The sequence below is a fragment of the Corvus moneduloides genome, chromosome 3 (genome assembly GCF_009650955.1).
Source record: "Corvus moneduloides isolate bCorMon1 chromosome 3, bCorMon1.pri, whole genome shotgun sequence".
Classification (NCBI taxonomy): domain Eukaryota; kingdom Metazoa; phylum Chordata; class Aves; order Passeriformes; family Corvidae; genus Corvus; species Corvus moneduloides.
In genome coordinates this window covers 66,796,813-66,820,662 of record NC_045478.1, presented here as the reverse complement: position 1 = coordinate 66,820,662, position 23,850 = coordinate 66,796,813, and the positions used below count along the sequence as shown (strand labels likewise).

Here is a 23,850-nt window from a genome sequence, read left to right as displayed (position 1 = left end):
CTAAGCCCTGCCAACAGCTTGTTACCACCGTCAAAGGGGGCATTACAATTCTTCTACATATTCTTGGGGTCATAATGCAGCTGAAAGAGGCCTGAAACATTTCATTGGTGCTTTGTTACTGCCACCTCAAATACATGCCCCGCACCAAGCTCTTCTGGTGTATTAGCTATGATTGGGCAGGTTATGCCAGGGCACAGTGTAGATGTTCCAACAGATAAAACTTACTGAAAAGACACAGAAGCCAAAATCAGCACAGACTGAAGTGCACTGTAGCTTTATGCAGAGCATCATTCCAACAGCTAAGCACACATGCTGCACACAGCAGGGAAGACCTGTTCATGAATTATGGTGTGAAATAAGCATTCTGTATGGGAACAGGCAGCAACCATACCCCTCATACATTACCTCAAAACAGTAAGAGCTGCAATATAAATCCCTCTCCCAATCACTACACAAATCCTCCTGGTTACTGCTCTAAAAATCCCAACTCAATCTTATGCACTTGTTAGATCCTTGCAGGCAGCTCAGGAGACACTGCTGACACCTGTGTAGTGACAACTCGCAGCCTGGTGTCTGAGAGCAGCAGGCACTACCTCCCACAGCCTTGCCACAGCGCTGGAGCCCCTCTGGGCTCCCCATGACCCTGCACAGCAGAGAGTAAAGTGAAAAGCTCTCCAGGGAAAAGCTTGGTAAGGTTGGTAACAGCCATGGCTGTAAAATAACACAACAAAAATATGACACCACAGGTAGAGGAAAGAAAAAGCAAAACCAAGAATTTTCAAAGCTTTCTACTAATACATGCATAAACTAAAAATAATCAAAGCACCTGCAAGCAGCAGGCACAGACTTCATTTAACAGGTGATGAAAGACACTTATATTATTTGTATGAAGGTACAAGGCTTCCATGGCAGCAAAGAAACCAGAAATAGAACATTTGTTATCAATTCTGTGCTCTAAACTAATACCTCATTGTTTTTATCCCTGCTATATTTTTTTCTTACTGGCTTCTTTTTAAACAAGATATAATGAGTAACAGATGCTACAGCAGTGCAGGCCTCAATGAAAGGGTAATTAACAGATGAAAGTTCAGCAGTTGTTTCTAGTTACAATCAGATGAGCTGTATACTCCTCATCCCCTAAGTGAAGGGCAGGGATGAGCAAGCCAACCTCTGCCTTCATTCCTTACTGTAAAATGGTACAAAGCAGTACCTATCAAGTGGGACTTGGAGGTACTGAGATAAAAAACCTGAGTGGTCCAGGTTTGGTTTAGGTGTTGCCTCCAGAATTTAAGAATTGCAAATACTTACAATATTAGCTTCGCCAAAATTTTAAGAATATTCACTGCATATAGTAAAGCTGATTAAATAATCAGTCCTAGACATCTATTTTGACCAGTGAGAAATATGTATTACACAGATTCATTGCTAGTTAATCATAAAAACCTGTGCTTTTTCTACTGTAAATAAAGCTTATGAGGAAATAACTCCTGGAGCTCTGCTGATCTTCCAAATGTAAACAAATGAACGGAACTACTTGAAGAATGTGGAGGAAATGCAACATTTCAATGAATGAATGCCATGTATGGCTTCAAATAACTCTAACCCAGTGTAGTTGCTACTTGTTTAACTCCGTTGGGCAGAGCATGGTGCTGATAACACCAAGGTTGTGGATTCATCCCCATCTGGACCATTCACTTAAGAGTTGGTCTTGATGATCCTTGGGATCCCTTTCAACTCAGAATACTCTGTGATCTGACTTAGTAGATTGCTTAGTTTCATTGCTGCTTAGCTAACCTTAGAAATATGTCAGTTTGGGCTTGGTTGCCATTTCTGCTTCAGGGTTTTGTTGTCAAATACTTAAACTACAACCATAAAAACAAGCAAACAAGGCATAAAATAAGGACAGCTTGGTTAGTCCTCATAATTATTCAGCTGAACTTTAATTCCTACGAGAGTAAGACCAAGTACCTCAAAAGATTACAAAAATGAAGCATCTTTCCATAAGTGTAAACTACAGAAACTCTGATACAGTTGAAAATATCAGTGATGAGTGATGAGACACACAGTGTTTCAGAAATAAAACAACATTTCTTTGGGGAATTGTATTTCCCAGAACAAATTTCACCTGGCAGTAACATGAATGACTCCATATCAGAGATCAGGCCACACATGCTTATAGGTAGCATGGGAAGTGGGTTAATGAAACTCAATCTGTAATTTCTGAATTACTTTTGATAAAAAAATAATGGTTTACAACATTTTCTTTTGGGGAAGGCAGGGCTTGGGAGAGAGTGAAGCATGTTTTGTTCTAAGGACTGTGAGGAAAACTTTAAAAAAAAACAAAACCACAATACCCTAAAAAGAAAAGAAACCCTAAAACCATCCCCAGTATACCTTTGATACTAAAGACAATAAATTACTACCTAATGGTATTTAATTCAAAACCCCCTATTTTAGATTAATACATGTATAAACAGATAGCAATTATTTTTTTCCTCTAAACAACAGGCTACCAAACCCACAAGCTGAACAAAACTCCTGAAAAACATACTTATACCATTAACTGCTCTACAGCTTTAAAAATAGTTCAGGACAATTTACTCAAAACCATTTACTAAAGAAAATATGTAGCCTTATATTTAAACACTTCAGTATTTATTATATCCTCTGGGAGTGGTTATGGAGAGCTGGACTACATACCAGCTTATAGCAAAATAACTAAATCTGTTTTCATTTCACACTTTGTGCTAATTTTCAGGAAATCTGCATGTGCACATTTATTTTGGAATCAGATGCTTTTTCAAAATGTTGCCACTGGCATTGAAGAGGTGGAAAGAGGCACTGCCAACACCAAGTGGTTATAAAGCAATGGAGGGCTAGCCAGCAAAGTACCACAGCTGGCTCCTGTTTGATGTTATTTTCTTGAGTACCATCAAAATCAAGGGCTGCTCTAACTCCTATTTATAGGCAGTATATGGCCATGCTTGCTCAAATCATTCCCCCCATTTGCTCATCACAAGTTGCAAGATGCCCCGTGCATGTCCCATGCTGCCTCTCTGCCAGCCAGTGATGTTGTCCATCCCCCTGTGGAGTTATGGGAGCACCTACTTGGGATCATTGCTGCTTTTTCATCTGTTGTTGTTGTTGTTATGTGCACACCAATACAGAAGAATGCAAAGTCAATGACTTTTTAAATGAATGCAATTGTGAACTAATGTCTCTTTCTTTCCTCAACATTAAAAAAACCAAACGTGTGATTTTCAGAGTTTCATAAACTCCAGTTCCGTATAGCATTTCCTTTCTTGAAATCCAAACCTGTTTAAATGTCTTGACTTAAAGCTGGAGGCTGGTGGAACTACTACTGCTGCTTCATCACTGCAACGAGGGTGCTTTCCTCCTTGCTTCTCAGTACTCCCCTGCGTCAGGTTCTGATCTGGGCCAGCTATGGACCAAGTAAAATACTACAGCAGGAAGTTACTGGTCACCAGCTGAACCATTTCAAAAGATCAGGCTCCTCCTACAACAGAAAGGGCAGTGCTGCCCTGCATGGTGGGCCGCAGATGTGGGCATCCCTACAGAAACAGCACCAAATACACAAAAATGCTGCACTACATTCTTACATAAGCAAAAATTATCTTCTTTTTATTTTTAATAACCATTCAAGTCCCATTGCTACATCACCCTGGTATCTCAAGGTCTGTACTATGGCCCTCTAAGGAAAACTGAACACCAGCAAATCAATCAGCTGTGCTCAACACTGGTCATATTTGTCAGCTCAACACAAACAGATATGGGCTGATTTTATTTTAGTTTGCTCCAACACCAAGATCTTCCCAGCATCCAAGAAGAAACCAGTCTGTAACCAAAGTGAGAGTGGTCACACCAGTACCCTACTGGACAAGCCTGAACTGCCACTTCTTGGGGGGAGAGTGAGGGGGCTGCTGTAAGCTGTCATCACGGAGCTGCCACTGACACAGCATGGATGGGTCAAACCTCTCCTGCCACAGATGGGCGCAATTAAGACCTGAAAGCCACTACTGCCATGTGCACAGGTCCAAAAACACAGCTGGCATGATACCACTCAAAAAGTTGACTGAGGAGTGCTAGACAAAGCCCAGCACCAGGAAACACAACTGTGGTAGTGCAAATCATAGGTGAAAACGTGAGTGCATCAGCAACCTCATCATTGAAACCTGCTTTTGAGGCAGTAGTGAGTGCAAACAACGAACAACACAGGCAAGATAAGCACAGGCTGTCTGCCTATCTGGATTGGAGATCTCACACTTTCATGTGTTAAAGTATGCTTTCCTTTACCACAACAGATGTTTCATGATATTTCCTTTACACCTAAGTACAGAAACTGTTTGTTTTCCCCATCCCCTGCATGCAGCAGGCACAGGACTCCCACAACAATGCTGATCTCAGCATTCCAGCACAAGGCATGTCCCTGTCCTGCCCCCAAACTCCTCAGAAAGGCTATGCCCTGGCAAAGAAAACTCATGATCTTCAGGTATTAGTACAGGTATTGTGAATGCTGAAATTTAATTTTATATATATATTGAAAACTACTACATGTTCAGCTCAGTGTTTGTCCATTTCCCAATTCTGGGTTGCCAGCAAAAACCACTCTGAAAAATTTAGGACTTCCTATAACAAAGAAAAATTGTTAATCATCCTGCTGCCAAAAAAACCATCTTTATTCAGGTATTTAGAAATAGCACCCTATCATACCATCTGAAGTGTATTACAGCAGATTTTCACAGGCAGCAGTTGGAATTAAGTACATACCTTTCCATTTGGTATTTTTCACTGTGCAGCCTTAGTCTAATTTCTTTGAAGACACTCAACTATTGTTCTGGCAGAAGCATAAGGAACAATTTATAGCAAAGCCTCAAAATTTTAAGTCAGTGGGAGTTAAACACAAGGCCTTAAAAAATTCTAGACCCTATCTCAGAAGCTATGTAAAATATTTTTCCCATTAGCACTTTTCACATCTAAAATTTCAAAAGCCACTGCAGACATTTACATCTACCATTCACAAACTTTTTACTGGGAATCCTTCTGAGATTCATATTACATAACTCAGCTGGGATAAGTATTTGAGAGCAATTAATCACTAGGGATATTGCATAGACATCTTCAGTGAAATTTACTTAACCAAAGTCAAAAAAGGCATTTGACCCTTTGCACAGGAATCCTCAGATGTACCTCATAAAGTAATTTTAGTATGTACATCACCATACTTTACCAATTTATGTGGTAAATCCATTCTTCAATTTGTTTGCAAGGGGTTGCTAGAATTAATCAAAGCAGGGATTCTTGAGGAAGGCTTTTCAGGACTGTTAAAGCAGAAGGAAAGATTTCAGCCCAGGCATTAACCAGCAGACTAGCAAGAAGGCAAGCTGGATTTGAAGGAGCAAGCATGAACCACAGTGCTGCAGAGTGTGTCTCTGGGCATGCACACAGCCAAGCAGATGAACAGGAAATCCAAGACATTTTTGGGCCACTGCAATATTGATCATTAGAGAAGGTACTTTTGTGGTAGATTTCCTACAGCACCAAAATAGTAGAAATACTAACTTCATACAATGCTGGGGTAAGAATCAATGCCTTGTATTTAAAGGTCTATGGAATGTTACAGGAAATAATGACATTATTTTCCTTTATTTATTAAAGTCATCTTAATCATCACAATTATCCCAAGTCTGCAAAATACCAGGCACTCCTACTGCCTTCCTCCTCAGATCTGGTGGAGATATTTGGCCCTATGCATCAAAGCCAAACAGATCAAAGTGCAGTTCAACAGGAGGTAAGCCAATTCCAGCCAGATCTTGTGCAACCTATGAACTGGAAGGTAGCTTAATCCATTGGGATCTCCTGTTTCACCAGTGCTGAGATGCAGGCTCTGATACTGGTTTGTATGGATGTGGCAGTTGACCTTTGAGTTTTCTTCGGTTAACTGTAAAATGGGAATTCTGCCATCCTCAAAGCCCTTTTGAAAATTATGAGTGAGAACATCTTTAGCTATAGGTATGGCCACATCGCAACGGCCCCATCCATGCTGTGGCTCCCGTTGAAACATCAGCCTTCCAGGAAGGGATGTTGCTCTTCCATTTAAGGATGGCAGTGGTATTTTCATACAGAGGTTTCTCACTTTGTGCATCAGCCCATTATTCTGCACCCACAAATTCAGTACTTCCAGTTTCCAAAATCAAGGTCTGTCTCTACAAGATTTGCAGAGGAAGATCTCTGATCTTCAAGCAAGCTTAAATCATCCTAAAGGAGAGTTTGCAAGGTTACAGTACAAGACTGCTATAATCTCTATAATTATTAGAGATCTCATAGGGATGCTGGCAACCATGAGCACTCTCAGCATCTGCGGTGCTCATAGGATTTAATCCACAGCATTTTAACATCTGTTGATTTTTCACATTCATTTTGGTTTTTCCCTAAAATTCCCTCTAGGAAAACAAGTGACATACCCCTCCCCTTCTCTGTTTATTTTTCCTTCAGAAACAAACCAGCCCCCCACTGGCAACACTAAGACAGCACATGCGACAGTCTAACTTGCCTTCAAAATGAGTGCAGAAGACAGAACTTCTTAGTTCAATGGGACTGATGCCTGCCTTATCCTAATTTTGTTTCTTTTCAGTCCATCCCTTTCCATTTGCGCCATCTGCTCTTGTAACCACTTTACTTTTTCCATCCACAGCAAAACAGATTAATTAATTAAACACAAAGGAGGCAGCTAGATGAGCTTTAAAGGTCCCTTCCAACGTAGACTAGTTTATGATATGACAGCACAGGTAGCCACGTTCCCCCACTTTGTCATCTCAGGTCTCCCCAGGCCACTGGCAGAAGCCCAGCTGGGAGCCACACTGCCAGCCCAACAGGGCACTGCTACAGCTCTGCAGGAGTCCTGCTCTTACGCCACACTCAGTACTGAATATTAATGAAGTTTGATTAAAAACACAAGGGAAATCCTGAGTTTGGGGGAATTCTGTTTTCAGATTTCAATATTGCAAAATAGGGCCTCCAGAGTGTGTTCCTGGATATATCACTGCTCAGGTTGCTACTTCCACTGCTGCTAATTCTCTCTCCCCCCAAAACAACACCCTCTCCGTTTTTATAGCATTTCAGTGAAGAAGATTCTCAGCAATTTTGTCAAAAAGCAAACTTGTGATAGCTAGAGGTACTGAAGTAAATGGGGGAAAGCTAGAGGGTAATAGGGCTCAAAAAGGGTTTTTCCATAAAAAAGTAATTTTTAAAAAATGTACCACAATCCACACAAAGCAAGCTGTTCGCAGAGGGAAGACAAAAGGAATACAAGAGCATTTCCTATGCAATAGATAGGCAAGATGTTTATCTAAAACAATTACCTCATTAGGAAACACTGGGGGATATCCTCTCCCTGAAAGAAAAAATTAGAAAAAACCCCCAAAACTTACCTACACACTTTTGACTTCTCTCTCTCTCCTACATCTTCACTATTATAAACAGACTCCCAAAGTGCCAGCCTCAGCATTTTTATCTCCTGAAGCAGCAGACTCTTGCCTATGAAGGCAGCGCTTCAGCGTAAGGATGCACTGAGCTCTGAGGATGTGAGCACGGGGGAGGGAAGCTTCAATATTACAACCCATCCATCAACCACTTCTATAAAGCTCTTTTGTTCCAAGTTCATACTTAGCAACTCAAGGTCAAAACCAATGTTGGAAAATGCAAATCGTAAGTCAACCCGGACTTTCACCCCATGTGTCTTCCTGACCTCAAACGCAAACAAGAAACAGGCAAAAAGAAGTTTCAGCTACACTATTTATATAAAAATGGGTATTGAGGAATATTAACAAATGGGTATTGAGGAATATTAACAAATTAAAAATTACTGTGGGTTAATCTACACTACTACTGATACAGATTAAAAAGACAAAATCAGAATATATGCATTTAGGATTAGCAGGCCTTTACTTTTTTGGGTTTCTTACAGTTTGGGCAAAGTCAATCAGTTGATCTCACCTGGTAGGGGCTTTTCTGTTTGTTTTTTTTTTTATCGTATATTGGGATTTGATTTTTAGTTTTGAGTTGTTTTTTTTCTTTTCTTTGAGAGAGAGAGACACACACACAAGGTTTGATTGAAAGCACCACAGAGAAAACTAACTGGTTTAAAAAACCCCAACCTTTTCCTCTCTGGTACAAAACAAAGGAACACATCTCTATTAGCCTTTGTCTTTAAGAAGTCCTGGGTCAGATGTTGGCAGCCTTCACAAAGAAAAATAGTAGGTATTACCAATAAAAAGCAAGGGTTTCATTACAGCCGAGAAAACAGGATGTATTCCACAGGCTATAACTATTCTCCTCAGAAACACAATACAGGGGGGAAAAAAAAATCATTCATTATGCTGAAATACTTAAGAGCAGACTTTTCAGTGAACCCCATTTTTGCAGGATTCCACAGCAGAAAGCAACAGAGGTGCCAAATACCAGAGATTACAAGCTTATCCAGTGGATATTTCCCAGAGGTACTGTAACAAAAATCAATTTACATGGACAATAGAAAGACAGTGTAAGACAAGAGAACTCTGACACAGAACTCTGATCCAGTATTTAAAATCTCTTAATTTCAGATGATCTGGCAGTCTTTAGAATTGTCATCACAAAACTTCTTAGAGTTTTATTCCAACAGCTTACATATAACATCTTTCATATGGGAAAAGTCCTGCCAAGAGCTTTAAATATAGCTGTATTGAATGCCAGTTTGGCTTCCTCCATGTGAATTTGGACAACTTTAACAAGAGTTTATGAACTTGCATTGGGAAACAAATGAATGTATAATGATAGTTTGCCATCCATGTATGTAAGATATCAGTTATGTAAAATACCAGATGATATTGCAGTCTAACAAAAACATTTTAAAATAAAACTATTTCTCTCCAATAGCTTTGATTTGGCCCTTAAATCACAACTTTCTTCTAAAGCACCATCACACAGTCCTGGCAATTAAGTCAATCTAAAGGGTTGCTTACTTAGGGGAAGGACAGGAAAATGTGTTTAATTAGCAGCAACTCAGGCTACTGAGGAACTGCTTTATTTGATCAACTGCTGCTGTGGATGATCTTGTAATTCTCATTGGAGTTTGCCTGCTTGCCCCAAGCAAGATGAAGAGCAGAACTATATGGTATGTTTTCCATCCTGCTTAATAAAGCTCCCATCAACAAGCAAAAAATAGGGTACTGTAGTAACGTAACCAAGATCCTAGATAGTTTCCAAAAACCCAGCCAAGGATCTTTGTCAGAATTTCAAAGAGAAGCCGCTGCTGAAATTCTTAAGCATGCGGAAGGGTTGTTCAGGACTCCTCCTGCGAACAGTGGATGCTTTTCAATCCCTAAGAGATTACTGCCAACAGTATCTGTAAGGTGAGACACTGGAAACAGTTTCCACTTTCTCCACTGGAGACAGTTTCCATCTTTCTGAGATCGAGTTTATCACCTTGCCTGTCAACAGAAACAGTAGGTATTTTTATGGAGAGTATTAAAGCTCTTCCCAAGAAGCGCTGCAAGGTCAGAAGTCCTCAAGTAAATAATTATATATAAAAATAAACAATATTAATTATAATTCTTAGAATGTGATTTTTGGGTCCCAGCTTTATTACTCCATTAACTAACGCCTTCCCTTGCCCATCCTTTTCCAAATAAATGTGAAACAGTCATGGTTTAGGAATGGTATTTTCCAATTTAGTACTCCTGTTAAAACCATGCTACCACTCGCTCCCCCCCACTCCAACTGGAGGCACAGGTGGAGATAAGAAAAATTTACTGGAAACAGCAATGACATAAGAAAACAAACAGCAGCAATATTAATAACAAAAGGTGTAAGACAAAAACGATTTACAAGGAAAGCCCACAACAATAAGCAAATACCAGACGGCTTCCCTGGCCACCTTTTCTTAACTGGGGAAACCCCTTCTCCCCAGAAGAGAGAGAGAGTGAGAGTGAATCCCTTTCCCCCCTGCCTGCAGCAATGACCTGAGGTGGTACAGAATAACATCTTCGTCCTGGCCACATCCCCTCCCATATAAAACTTAACCCTGTCCTGGCCAAAACGAGGACAGACATTTACTGAAGGCCACAGAGTACCCCAGCTCTCTTGATCAGGTTGTCCACCTTGGGTCCCATCAGCACTCCCCTTGGACAGCCTCCCAGTAAGAAGAGTGTATTAGTGTTCCTGGTTACAAGGCTTTGACAAGACACAACGAGAACAAACTGTAAAACAAGAAATTCCATTTAAGCATATGGAAGAACATTTTTACTGTGAGGGTTGTGATTGCTCCATCCCTGGAGATATTCGAAACCTGATTGCACACAGCCCTCAGCACCTGGCTCCCATTCAGCCTATCCTGAGTAGGGGGTTGGGTGGCCACAGTCAGAAGGTAGTGACCAATAACTCAATGTCCAGATGGGGATCAGTGACAAGTGTGGCCCCTCAGGCGTCCGTCTGTACTGGGACCAGTTCCGTTTAATGTCATCAATAACGTAGATGAAGGGATCAAGTGCACCCTCAGCAACTTTGCAGATGACACCAAGTGGAGTGACACGCCTGAGGGTGCGGGATGCCATGCAGAGGGATCTGGATAAGCACAACACATAGGCCCATGGGAACACTATGAGGTTTACCCATTCAGTTGCAATGCTCTCAAGACAGGACCTTTGGTGACTAGACAAGCAGCCTCAAGAACTTTTCCTTGAAAAGTTTCATTCCATTCAAACTCACTGTCTCAGCTTCAACAACAGCCACCAAGGTAGGGGGAGAAAGGTACTGCAGCACAGGGCACACAGTTAAAGTATCTTTTATAACACCCTGCAAGTGGAGGCTGTGCTCTAGGGCTGATCATGCAGAACTTTCAGGCTGACAGTGAGAAAGACTCTGCTCCCTTCAGTGTTCACATACAGAGTTCATACCCGTGCTTGCTATTTGGTGCTATCTGCCTTTTGTCAGTCAGCCATTTTTCCAATTGGCTGTTTCTGTCAAAAGCAGAGATATTCTGGGGTTCTCCCTAGAAAGTTCAAACTTGCACTAGAGGTATACCCACGCTTTCATTTGTCTTTGGGATTAGGTTTATTCATATTTTTATAAGCCACTAATAATAATCTAAAATAGAAATACCATATGTGCATAGATGTAACTAGTGATAAAACCAGTGGAGCACAAACACACCAAGTTGACGGGAGCTCGAATGAAGACAAGCTTTTGTCTATCATGACCTAATTCATTTTTCTACCAGTTGCACTACAATGCATTTAAATCATTTAAATATTTGATGTGTTAACCTGCAGCAGATTCTCTCTACATACAATGCTAACTTACCCACTCTTCATCATACCTTTTACAAGCTCCAGCTATTTCCAGACTGCAGCAAGTTTCACAATTAGTCAGCAAGGTTACTAACAGTAAAAAAATGTTTTGTAAAGAAAAAGCTACTGTATTTTGTATGTTGGGAAAAGGAGTGGGAGAGGAAAACATGCTCAGTTAGAGCAACAGGGTCAAAACAACATGCCTTGAAGAGCACTCCCCTCCCATGTTACATACCACACTCTTCAGAGGGGACATCACAAATTACAGAATTCAAGCCAAACTCTGCAATGAGTGGGAGCAGGCAAGATAATAAGCACTGCAGATGGTTTTAGTCTTCATTACCATCCAGTAGACACAATGTCTCTGTAACAGATATGGACAAACAGAGGCTTTTGTAGCATGACAAGCTAAAAAGCACCAAGAGGTCTATGTTTTTGTGGTATTTTTCACCTCAGGCAAGAACTCTGTGGATTTCTAATTACCTGCTCTTCCTCTAGACCTCAAAAAAGCCCATAACTGTTGTGAAACAGACCTTTTTAAGCCACACTTAACTAAATTACCATCTTCTGGATTCACTTGTATGTGTTATGACTAGACTTTCTCAGGGCAAAGAGCCTTCTAACTCAACTTAAATCTGCATTGCGGCTGTGCTGTGTAAGTGCTTCCTAATGTTTTAAGGAAATTTGTTATCACAAACAGGCCAACACTGCAGTTTAACCTTCCTTCAGGACAAGCGAGCACTGCCTCTCTCCTCTCCATGCGGATTTGGCGAAGGGTAGCCTTGTCCTACTGCTGACCATCAAGACAAGGCAGGGCAAGAGAACTGACTCACACTTGTCTTGTTTTCTCCAGCTTTCCTATATTTCCTGAAGGTAAAGATCACGATTATAGATTACAATTCCACATATTTCATAATTATTATATAATTATAACTGCAACAGTAATTTCAAAATCAACTGCAATAAAGTATTTACATTGAAACCACCCTTGTTATGATCACGCTTGCCTACCCAGGACAAGGCAAACCCTGTGCGATGCTACCCAGGATTTCAGAAGCGCAGAGGCAGAGCCACTTCAGCTCATGTTGCACAACCAGGGCTGAGCCCAGCTACAGCCCAACGGGGTCAGGGCCCCCCCTCCATGGGACTGCTCCCTGAAGGGCTCAGGCTGCCCCAGCCTGCCCAACAGGACTGCACATGCTCCCCACTGCGAGGGCAGCAGCCAGAGATACTGGGAAGGGTGTTGGCCCCGTGGAGATCGGTTGCCGTACCAGTTTCCCATATCTTGGTTTCCAACAAGGTCACGAATGCAACTGGTACAAAACCTTTCAGTTCCGGCCCCATTAATCACCCTTCTAGTTCCTAGCATAGCCATTCCCTACGGCATGCATTCAGCCATGCAGAATGAGTTTATGGTAAGTATGCTTATGCCTTAAAATACTCGATCTTCTATCACACGTTATTAAAATAAAGTTAGCAGAAGGAACCACATAGTGACTACCCACCTTTACTGTAATAGAACAAGGGAATAGCTCAACAAACAAATTGTAGAAAACTGCATCTAAGCTAACACACCGAGACATTTATGAACGTTACTGTGTTTTCATTCTTTCTTCCTCATAACAAATCTAGAACAAACTTCTTTCTCATATTTAAAAATCTTGACGTTCTCATAAGAGAGCCTCCATGTTTCCCACACTACAAATCAAAATAGTATAAAGGAGGCTATAAGCATGTACTTAATCGCATTGTTGTTCATATACACACGAACATATATCTTTGATCTTACAGAGTGGTCATTTTCAGAAATTCTTGGGTTCTTGGACTTCTGCAAAGAAATATTTTTCAGTGTCTAGGACATATATTGGAGGGAGGAAAAATAATTCAAAATTTGAGTAGGAAGGATTTTATTTGGGTCATGTCCACAATAATGGGTGATGGGTCTTGCTGTGTTATCAATCAAGCTTTGCTTGTGCTATCTTTCTTCTAAATTGAAAATCAAATACCGCAACTAATGAAAAGTTTCGTAAAAGCTTGTTCCAATTTCCTGGTAGTTGGTTTCTTTTTTCTACTTCAAAATGTTTTAAGCATCTCTAAGGACAAGGTGGGTAACAACATTTTGAGATTTTCATTTTAACTTCTAATGATACTGCATTAGCCAACCATCATTTGGTTTCTCAATCCTCCCAAGCAGATTCAGTTACCATGAACGAGATACCGAACAGGAAGGGAAAGACAACACCATTTGCTTGGGAGCTCTTCCCTCCCATACAGCAGGAACAAAAGGTGCCACTAGAGATAACCCACAAAGCACTCATCTCGGGTGCTGCTGAGCTTCCTGCAAGCAAACTCCATCTCCTGCCAAAAGCTAAAACTTGCTAAAGTAGAAAACAAAAGATAGATACCCATTTGCAAGGAGAAAGACTGAGCTTGCTTTCTAACTCAAACCCAAGATTTTGAGAAACTTTATGAATGTAACAGCCAGACACAAAGAATGTATATAAGCAAGCAATATTTATCCCACCACATAAAAGCTGATGAGAGCTCTTCTGTAGCCAGCATTTTGACCCTAAAAAAAAATTTAAAAATTGAGAGGAGCAAGAAGAAAGAAGAACATGCAAGTACCACACATTACCACTTAAAACATACTGTAGAAGTCTCTTGTCTTCATTTTCCAATTGGTTGCTCAACCAGAAAAAAAAAAAAAGAGAAATCCCACCATTGTCACTATTACTCAATATGCTTGAAATTGCCATAATTTTCCCATTAAGATTAACATTTGCATTTAGTGCTAGTAGAAAAAAATAAGTTCTGTTCTTCAGATATCATCCATAGTTCCGATATACTTCAAGAGGCAGCTGTTCTAGTCCTAATCTCTGAAAAGTAGGAGCTAAGTTAATTTAAAAATTACAATCTTAGATTAATCAAAATTTGGTTAGCTAGGCTACAGCCTGATTACAGTAAAAGGAATGTCCAATCAACTAACTTAACAGATCTACTTGTTATCAAGATGCCAAATTTCAAATTAAAACAGAGCTGCTGCTCACATTAGGGAAATTAAACCTACTGAAACATTAAAATGTCCTTTAAGTTCAAAAGTTATAAGAACTCAGCCACAGACACACATTAAAGTCAGTTCCTTTGAGGATTTTTTTATTTCAAGTAATACCTTGATAGTCTCACTTCCACCATTGTAATGGTGTAAATGGTTTTGCTCTTGATTTATACTCCTATAGCAGAGCAATAGACATATTTGGAAGGGAAGCAATAAAAATGAAGAAAAGGGCATGCTCAGACAGTTATTATGGTGCTATCCACTGTGCCACAACCCCAGCCAGCAAGGCCTTACACAGGAGCTAACACCAAGGAGTTACAAAATAGAGGGGTTGTCATGAGAAAGCCAGAATCTCCATCAAATTTCACCCTTCCCTGTCTCTGCCTCCCATCTCCTCACCTCCTTCCTCACTAATCCAACCAACAGGCCTGCAGAGAGTGTTGTGTTTGAGGAAGGGGAAATGCTGAGTTTTAACAAGTGACATGGGTGGCAAGGTGCAGAGCAGACACCGAAACTGTCACACCTCAGAACAGGCAGGGCTGGAGATGGAGAGGCAGCTCAGAGCATACCTGGAGTAAGTGAGGAGTCTAAACTACTAAAGAAAATGAGGAGGAGAAAATAAGAGGAAGGAAATAAAAAAATTAATCAGGTCTTAACCTAAAAACTGTGTAGTCCAGTGGCTTCAACAGGGTAGCTACCAAGAGGAGTGATAGCAAAGCAATTATTTGGTTCTGCCTCTCTGCAGGAGTAACAACCCTGCCTTCAGATTGCTTAGTGCCCTAAGCTCAGTCACATTCATTGGACCTTAAACATTTATATTCTAACTACTCTTAGTTTTTAAATGGCAATGAAATCTCATATGCACAATGCTGATTAAAGGACAAGAGGCCAATAAATAAATAAATAAAAACAACCTAACTTAAACCACCATAATTTACAAATGACAAAGAGGTAAAACCCATGACAGCCTGAAGCCAGAAGCAGCCCTGCCCAACTAAAATATGGTAGGATATAAGTACAAACAACTTGCAAAGTCCACCCACATTAATCTGTGCTAAACCCACAGGTAGCAAAATATTTTTTTTCTAGTCTCTTAAGTAGCATGTCATCCAGGCTTTCTGGAGACTGCCATCCAACCAGCAGGTTTCCTATCCAACCTACAGCCAAGAACAACATTTAATTAGCATGTTTAATTGATCTTGTTAACTGTTAGGGTGGACAGCTTTGATCTCGCCTGCTGATAGCTAGTTTAGGACTACAAAAGAAACTGGGGCTTGCATAATTGCCAAGCTTTCGATGTGTGTCTTTTAATTCCTTCTATTTCCTAATCCCCCTTTCTGTTTCTGCTGCACTAGTGCTCTGGATAACAGGAAGCAAAGCACATGCCCTCATTTATTATATCATTTATTCGAGCATGCAGGCAAAAAAAAAGGAAGATGAGGAAAGGGAAATTGCTGCTCCTTCACCCAGAAATACAGAAAAAGGCCAGGAATTACCACAGTGAATCGGGCCTGGGCAACATTAAGTGAAGTACCCCACAGATGAGAGCAGCCAGCACCAAACACTTCAGTGGAAGATGCAAGAATCGCTAAGCACATGAGGGGTAATCTGCTCCCAACACCCCTTGAAAGCCTCTTGCCACTTTCTGTTGATTAGAGGCCGGTTTAAATTCCAGGACAGAGGGTTTGAGGAACTTCAGTGGCTTTCCACTGTGTTGTTTTATGTTTGTTAATAGGTTCATCCAAAAAACTGTTCTTCTGCTGGAGATTCATATCAGCTTAGAGAGAAGCCTGCAAGACCAAGATTACTAGCTTGCACTCAACCAATACGAGACTGTGCCAGTACTAATAGGAAGAGAAACTTCTGAGGACATTTTAGTGTATCCTGAAATATCAAGCAACCTTCAAAATAGATCCTAATTGAAAACAACTAAATGCAAGTATGCTTAATTCATTAACTACCTCTCCTAAACACTGTTTTCCTGAATGATCAAGCCAGTCATAAGTTCTACGGAAATAAATGTTCGTAGGTGGTGTGTAATAGGTTCCGAGCAATGTACAAAGCAGCTCTACATTTCAGCCAAAGAGTGTCAACTGTTTTCAGAACAGCAAGCCAAACCCTCATCAAACTGAATTCAGCTGGAGCTTTGCCACTCAGCAGGACAACGACTTGGCCCACCATCCCCATGGGAAATCTTTTTCTAACTCAGACTTTCTTCCTGCTTATTTCAAGTGAAACCTCCCTTGGATCAGGTTGAATTTCCACAGATAATTAGTCTTGCACTAGCTAAATAAAACAAGAGTTGTATTGCTTCTGAGCAGCAAACTGAATAATTACAACAGGGTTAAAGAGAAAATTTCTTCTTTTCTTTCCCAAGGGGGACTTAGGAATTAACTGTTTAACATGGTTGAACTTTGCTGTTGAATCTTCATATTGCACAGCAACAGAGAGAAATTCCACAGTGCAGTCACCTTAAGCATCTGCAATCATAGATTAACTGTAGCTCCCAAATAGTGCTAGAACAGAGTTCTTCACCTAAAAGCCTGTCTTTTCTCACCAAAGCTTTCTCAACAGCACACCGTGGTTTTGGTGGTTAGTTTGGGGATTTTGGTTGTGGTGTGTTTTGTTTTCTTTTGTGGGGGTGTGTGTTGTTTGGCTTTTTTTTCCCCTAAACCTTTTCCTAAACAAGGTTTCTCCTTGTTGTTGCAGGATGATGAATATCTTGTATTCTCTGTCCTTATACCAGAAACTATAGAAAGCCAGCCAGCCCCTTCATCTCCTGCCCACTGCTGATACTGTCTCAAATAATGCTCACTTTTGGTGGCTTGGGATGGAGGAGGGGTTTCCCTAGGAATAAGCTGAATAAAGCTTCCTGTTCAGCTAAAGCAGGAAATGTGCTCCAGTACTGCCTTGCACACAAAGCGTGGAAAATACTTACTAAACAAAATAGCAGGAGATGAAGTGTAAACTGGATTGTCCTTCCATCATGCAGACAAATAGAAAGCCATACTCCCCACCCCCCCAGCTCTCTTGCATTAATGTGCTTAAACTTGAGGGGGTGGGGGGGTGGGGGGAAGAAAAACATACCTATGTATAGATGTTGGGCATCAAAATCAAATTATTATGCTGTGCCTTTAAAATCAAACACTGAAGGATTTTAAACAACACTAATTAGGACGTAGCATTTCCTCTCTCCCACAGAATCGGTTTCTTCTTGTTAAAACAGGAGGTGCAACTGGCCAAACCCCATCCTGCTACTGCAGACACTGAACCAGAAGTTGTCTTTAGGTTAACCTCTCAGCATCTCTCTCAAATCATCTCTTCAGAAAGACTTCAAAATAAATAGCAGAGAAGATGGAAGGGACAGCCTTCCAGTCTGTCGAAACATTGTGATTTACAGGGTTAGGGTTAACATTAATTTTTGCATAAATAACAGCAGATGGCAGAAGACAAATATTAATGGAAAAAATGTTGTTCTTCATGCCCTACAAAAACAATGACTGTTTAAGGCCCCACAGCATTTCCCAAGAGCTGGCCTTGTAATTCATGTAAGATTTCTCTGCTGCCATCATGTGCCTTCTGAGGAGCCATGATCACTTCAAAGAGGCACTTGTCCTCATCCACCCTGACGTTTAAGAACCGAAAGTGATGAAAAACTACATCACCTGATGCTAGGTCACAGCTACAGATGCACACTGCTAGAAAATAAAAAGCTGTTAGGCAAGTCTCATGGTGTAAAACACATTATGGCAGCTGGATGCTGGAAACATATGACAAAACATCATGCAAAACAGCAACACACATAAGCTTAATGAAAACCTGATGAAAGACTGTTAAAAAAGTACTGAATCTAATTAATTCTCTAGACGTGGCTAGTGCAGCTGAACTAAGGTCACAAGTACTGCATATTACACTTGAATTTTACAAACTGCCTTGAGCCATTAGTGCCTCCCACCACCATGAGTTATAAACCAGTCATCAGCCCATAGGGACGTGTCTCATCATATTTTGATGTCCCTTCTTGTGGCACAACACCCTGCTCATTATGCAAAGCTCAAATACATGTCAGGAAAGCATTTTACTAAGTGGCCTTAAAAATATCCTTGTATTGAAATCAAGTCAAGCACAAGTTTCTCAGCTGGGGGGATATAACGAGAAACTTCTCTACCACTCTAAACAAAAAGTTAAAGAGAGCTAAACCAAACCAGAGAAAGCAGAGTTTATTCTAGTGAACCCCTGAAAACTCAACCATCACCAAGACTGCATGCATCTGAAAGCTACCTTCAAAATCCTGAAGCAGACGTGAAATTAAACTCCCCGAGTATGTAGGGCATACGAGTACAAAACCCTCTGAAAGGAGGCCTTCCAGCTGAAGGGCATGGCAGAATTCCAGCCACTCTTGAGAGATGGGGAAGTCTACCCCCAGTAAGGGTTGCAGACATAGCACCCACTGTACTACAGCACATCCTTAACCAGTTTGCCACATCTGAAAGTTCTCTCCCATGTGGAGCAATGAATGGATGGAACTAATGCATTCACTACAGAATACCAGGGAGTATATAACAGAAGAGAAACAGCAGAGATCATCTGAGACACAGTTACCTATTCATACTCTAATATCTAGATCTAGGAGCATATGGATCCTCCACACACACAAGGACACACTGTACAGACAGACCAGCAAGCACAGTCAATGACTGCAGAGAGTGACTAACTGAAGACAAAAAGCTTTGTTCTGCCTGCTTTCCCTCCCTCACACCCCTGCCCATGCTCAGCAAGGAACAAACACTAATGGACCCCTGTTATCTGAAGGGTACTGCATGTAAACTTTACTTTGAAACAAAACTTTGATAGTGCAAAAATAAAAAAACCCTGCAACTTTGGTATGTACTTTCCCAAGCACCATAGACACATATAGCATATCTTTTACCAGCTGCCAGTCTGCAGCTACTTCCCAAGAAGTGGTTGTGACCCAGATTTGAAGCTTCCTAGTCCTCTTCTGGTCCTTCCCATACAACATCATTCTGGGATCTCCGAAGTCATTCTGGGACCTTCAGTTGAAAGAGGAAATTATTGTCCAGGCCCCACAAAGAGAACAAAAGGCAATTATTCAAGTAGAAATTAGCCATGATTTGAAAAGCAGGTGTACAATGTCCTATCCCCTCATCCTGAATGCAAGAGCAAATTACTCCAGTCATCTGACACAATGTCATGCTGTACCTGTGTACTTCTGCACCACAAGAGGTGCAGTAGTTCACAATATCTGCCCCACAAAAAAAAAAGTTTATGATTAGTAAAAATCTAGTAAATGGGAAAGTAATTATACAATCCTTGTTGTTCTTACAATCCTGCACCAGCAAACAACTTTTTCCATGAGGCTTCAAAAATGGGAAGGAAAAATCCCCCTTGCTGTTGTTCCCAAACAAAGACAGTATTATTAAACCATTGCCTTTGTTTTCCATATACTTCCCTTTAATGTCAGGAACAGGGTTAAACTTGCAGACAAGCCTTGATGGCGTGTATCACAGAGATGTTCATGATTCTAACTGCAATGGAGCATCCTAACTGATCTCCTTGGCCAGATTGCAGTATCTAGAAAGCCTATAAGAATTGTCATGGCTTTATGTGCAACTTCGTGTCAATATGCTTCGCCTACACATCAATTCCTAGTGACTGAATAGGTAAATAAAATAACCTTCCTTTACAAACAAAACAAAAAAAACCTCAAAACAACAACAACAACAACACCCCAACAACAAAAAATCCAAACAAAAAAAACTAAAAAAAATTAGAAAGAAATAATCATTAATTCTCTTAGACTTCAGTGAACGAGATCTTTGAAAAGTAAATATTGGCAGCAGCAATGCAGCTTTCAAGTAGCAAAACTGAATGGGCAGAGATGGCAGAGATGCCACTTAGCAAAGAATTTAAAACCAAATAGAAAAAGCCAAACATAAGAATTGCATCCAGTTTTGAGCATCACAATGACAAGAGCAAAGACCATCAAATTAAAAGCAATAACAGGCTTAGCCTAAAGAACCGAGTTGTAACAACAACAAAAATTCATGAATATACAGCTTGTGCAAAACGATGACTAAGAAAGAAGACAATCACTAAGAGTCTGACACATAGAATTTCGGGGTTCGTACAGGGCAGCAGAAGCTTATTTCACCCTAGCCTTTATATACTTTGCATCAGTGTATGGTAATTATTTATTTAAACTAAGATAAATAAGTACTGCTTCCTATCAGGCAATCAATTTAATACACCACTATACTGCAGGTATCGCCAGCAATAACACACTCACATTTCAAATGTGACTGCACCATGCCACGCCAAATTAACATAACTATATTGGCAGAAAAGGTTATACTTGTCTTGGTGAGGAAGAAATGGCCCTCAGTTTATCATACAGTTATAAAGCACCTAAAAAAGTAAAACTGGTTAGGACAAAACTTTAGCCTCACATTTAAAAACCACAAGGTTTGGTAAGGATGGCGAAGGTGTCCTCCTTTGGAGAAACCACATACTCAAGCATACCGTAAGGAATAACTCTGCAATGAAACAGGTAAGTCACCCATACAGGGCTCATAAGCTTTAAATCTTATTTGTGAAAGGCCTTCCTTATCAATTTTGCTCATAAGTGTGCCATATGCAAAGTAAGCTTTCTACTTCCATTTAAAATAAAACTGTCGGTGGTGTCTGAGCAGCAACCCTGTTTAGGCTGAGCTTACGCCTTATACAGCTGCCACAAAAGTTGCAACACAATTCTTTGGGTTCCTGAATGTTTCCAGCACATTGAGAAAGCTACGCTGATGTTGCAAGTTATCTCCCACACTGTCTGTGGGGAGCTTGGTCACACATAAACAAAACTTCATGTACCAGATGCAATTTTTACTGGATCCTTTCTCCAAAGTTGGGCCAAGCTCAGAAGAAAAACGAACCTTTTCCTATAGCTCTGTGTAAGGTGTACAATTAGTCCCTTCTGAGGGCCACTTTACAGACTCTGAAAGAAACTTAAGAACCGTCTCCCCATGCTGCCACTAATTAGGAAGATAAGGCCGATTCTGCATCTTGCTGCTTGGGCTCTGTATGAAGTTGAAATTTCAAGTTTTCAAGTGCACAATGAACAGAAGCTCGAGAGAACCGAGAGACACAAAACCAGCTGCTAAGTACATGCAGGTTTCTATTTACTGAGGTCTTCCCATGCACATACAAAAGAATTAATCAGGCATGTGGGCTGAACTGTCAGAACCTCGGCTGATCCCAAGTCTAGCGCAAACCCGGCATAAATACATAAACAAACTCCCCCGGCATCACAGCGCTATCAGCTCCCGGCGCTGGCGGCCCCCCGCCCCCGGCCAGCCCGCTGCCCGCCCTGCGGACACGCTCTCCCCGGTGAGTGAGGGTTCCGCCGCACAGAAGCACCGGGGAAACACTCGCAGCCACCGGCCCCACTCGCTGACACCGCCCCTCCCGCCCGGGCCAGCGACATCCAGGGCCGGAGCCGCTGGGACGGAGCCCGGGGCCGGCGTCTCCCGGAGGGGGATGAGCAGCGCCGCGCTACAGCCCGTGGGCACCGGCGGGGCCCGGGAGGAGCCGCGGCGGGATGGGGGGCGGCCGTCTCCACCTGAGCACGGGAAAAGCGAGACGGGGATGCTTAAGTTTCCCTCTTTCCTTTTCTTCTTCTTTTTTTTTTTTTTTTTTTTTTTTTTAAATAAATCACAAACTAGAGCCCAGCCTGCCGTGCCAACAGCCCCGCCAGCGGGCGGCCGCTCTCCGGCCGGTCCTCCCGCTCCCCAAGTCACCCCGCCACGGTCCCAGACGAGCTCGCAGCGCCGGGGAAGGGTGGTACTCACGGATCTTGACTTTGCGATGGTCGAGGCGGGCGAGGAGCTCCTCCAGGGCGCCGAGGCGGCGCTGGAGCCGGGCGTTGCGGTGGCACAAGGAGTCCGCTTCGCTGAGGATCCCGCCGAAGATGTCGCCGGCGCAGCGGGAGAGGTCGGAGAGCTGCATCAGCAGCGACACCAGCGCGTACGAGCTGACCTGCTCCAGCGACCCGAAGAGCGGCACCGCGCCGCGGCGGCGCCCGCCGCCCCCCTCCGTCGCCCCGGCGTGGTCCCCCGGCGCCGGGCCGCCCCGCTCCGCGCCATCCCCGCCGGCCTCTTCCAACCTGCACAGCTTCAGCGGCTCCAGGGTCCGCAGGGGAAACGGCATCGCGGCCGGGGACGGGGGGCAGCGCGGGGCACGGCAGCGGGAGGGGCGGCGGGGAGAGCTAGGCGTCCCCGGCGCGAAAAGTCTTCATCCGCGCAGCGGCCGCGGTGACAAAAGTTCAGAGAGAGGAGAGGGAGGGAGAGAGGGAGAACAGCACAACAACAACAAATGAATCGGGGCGGGAGGGCGGCTGGGCTACGCGCTCCGGGGCCGGGGGGGAGCCGCCGCCGCCTCGGTGCAGGGGGAGCCCCGCGCGGCGCCCATGTGCGGGAGTGGCCCCCGGAGGCGGGAGCGGCCCCGGGAGGAGGGAGGGGATGGGAGGGGAGCGCAGCGGAGCGGGGCGCAGCACCGCCGCACGGCGGGCGCGGTGAGAGCCCGGGGCGGCCGGGAGACAGGAAAGAGCCCGGCTTTCTCTCCCCGAAGTGAGGATGAGGCGGGGAGAGAGGGAAAGAGGAAGCGTGGGAGGGGGACTGAAGCGCCCTGGATGCGGCCACAAAGGAGGAAAGCCAGCCAGAGGAGGAAGGGAGAGAAAGCCGGGACCAGCTCCACCTGGGGAATCCCGCGCCGTTGCAGGCACTTTTCTGAACGCACCAAACACCCAATCCGGAAAGCGAGAGCTGGAAAAAGAGGAGGAGGGAATGGAAGGGGAAAAAAAAACCTCCACGAACCTGGGAAAAGCAAGAGGCCGCCGCCTACCTGTGGCTCCCCGAACTGGAGCCTCACCCTTCCCGGCCAGCCAACAGCCAAGGTAGCTGTCCGCGGCGCTCGGTCCAGCAGGGCTCCCCAGGGAGAAGCCAGCCCCTCCGGCCTCCCCTGCTCGGCGAAAGGGGCCGAGCAAGAGAGGGGGCAGGTCTCGCCTCAGCCCTTTCCCGTGCCGCGCTGTGGGTCAGGCCGGAGGTGTTGCTCCGAGGCAGGGGAAGAAGAGCAGCCCGTCTGGGAACGGCATGTTCTCTGTGGTTCATTTTTAGTAAGATTGACACTAAGGTAGGAAAAGCAAAGTCGGACCCGTGACATCGACTGTAGGAGCACCAAACGTTGCATATAATGCTGGTGTGGACCGAAGGCAGGTTCCAGCCTTGGAAGCCCCCGCACTTTGCCCGCGTAGGATACAATCAGCTCTTCATGGAGATGACGGCTCTAATGAGCTATTCCCCACAGAACCAATTTAGCCCACAAGCAACTGTCAACAGCTGCTATTTAATTTTAATTGGACAATGCCCTACTGGCTGTGGCTCC

The 23,850-nt window shown here is 43.0% G+C and overlaps 1 protein-coding gene across 7 annotated transcripts in view; it reads right to left on the bottom strand.

The window, feature by feature from the left end:
• The window catches only part of NHSL1 (NHS like 1), a 184,254-nt gene extending 161,001 nt beyond the window's left edge, over nucleotides 1-23,253 (bottom strand). For 3 of the 7 annotated variants that reach the window (XM_032102029.1, XM_032102030.1, XM_032102034.1), the window contains exon 1: nucleotides 22,260-23,250. In XM_032102029.1, coding sequence (XP_031957920.1) covers nucleotides 22,260-22,617 — 358 coding nt within the window. In that variant the 5' untranslated portion in view covers nucleotides 22,618-23,250. Of the gene's footprint in view, nucleotides 1-22,259 lie in introns of all 7 variants that reach the window. The other 4 variants (XM_032102033.1, XM_032102031.1, XM_032102032.1 and 1 more) reach the window with 2 other exon arrangements.
• Nucleotides 23,254-23,850: the final 597 nt, after the last annotated feature.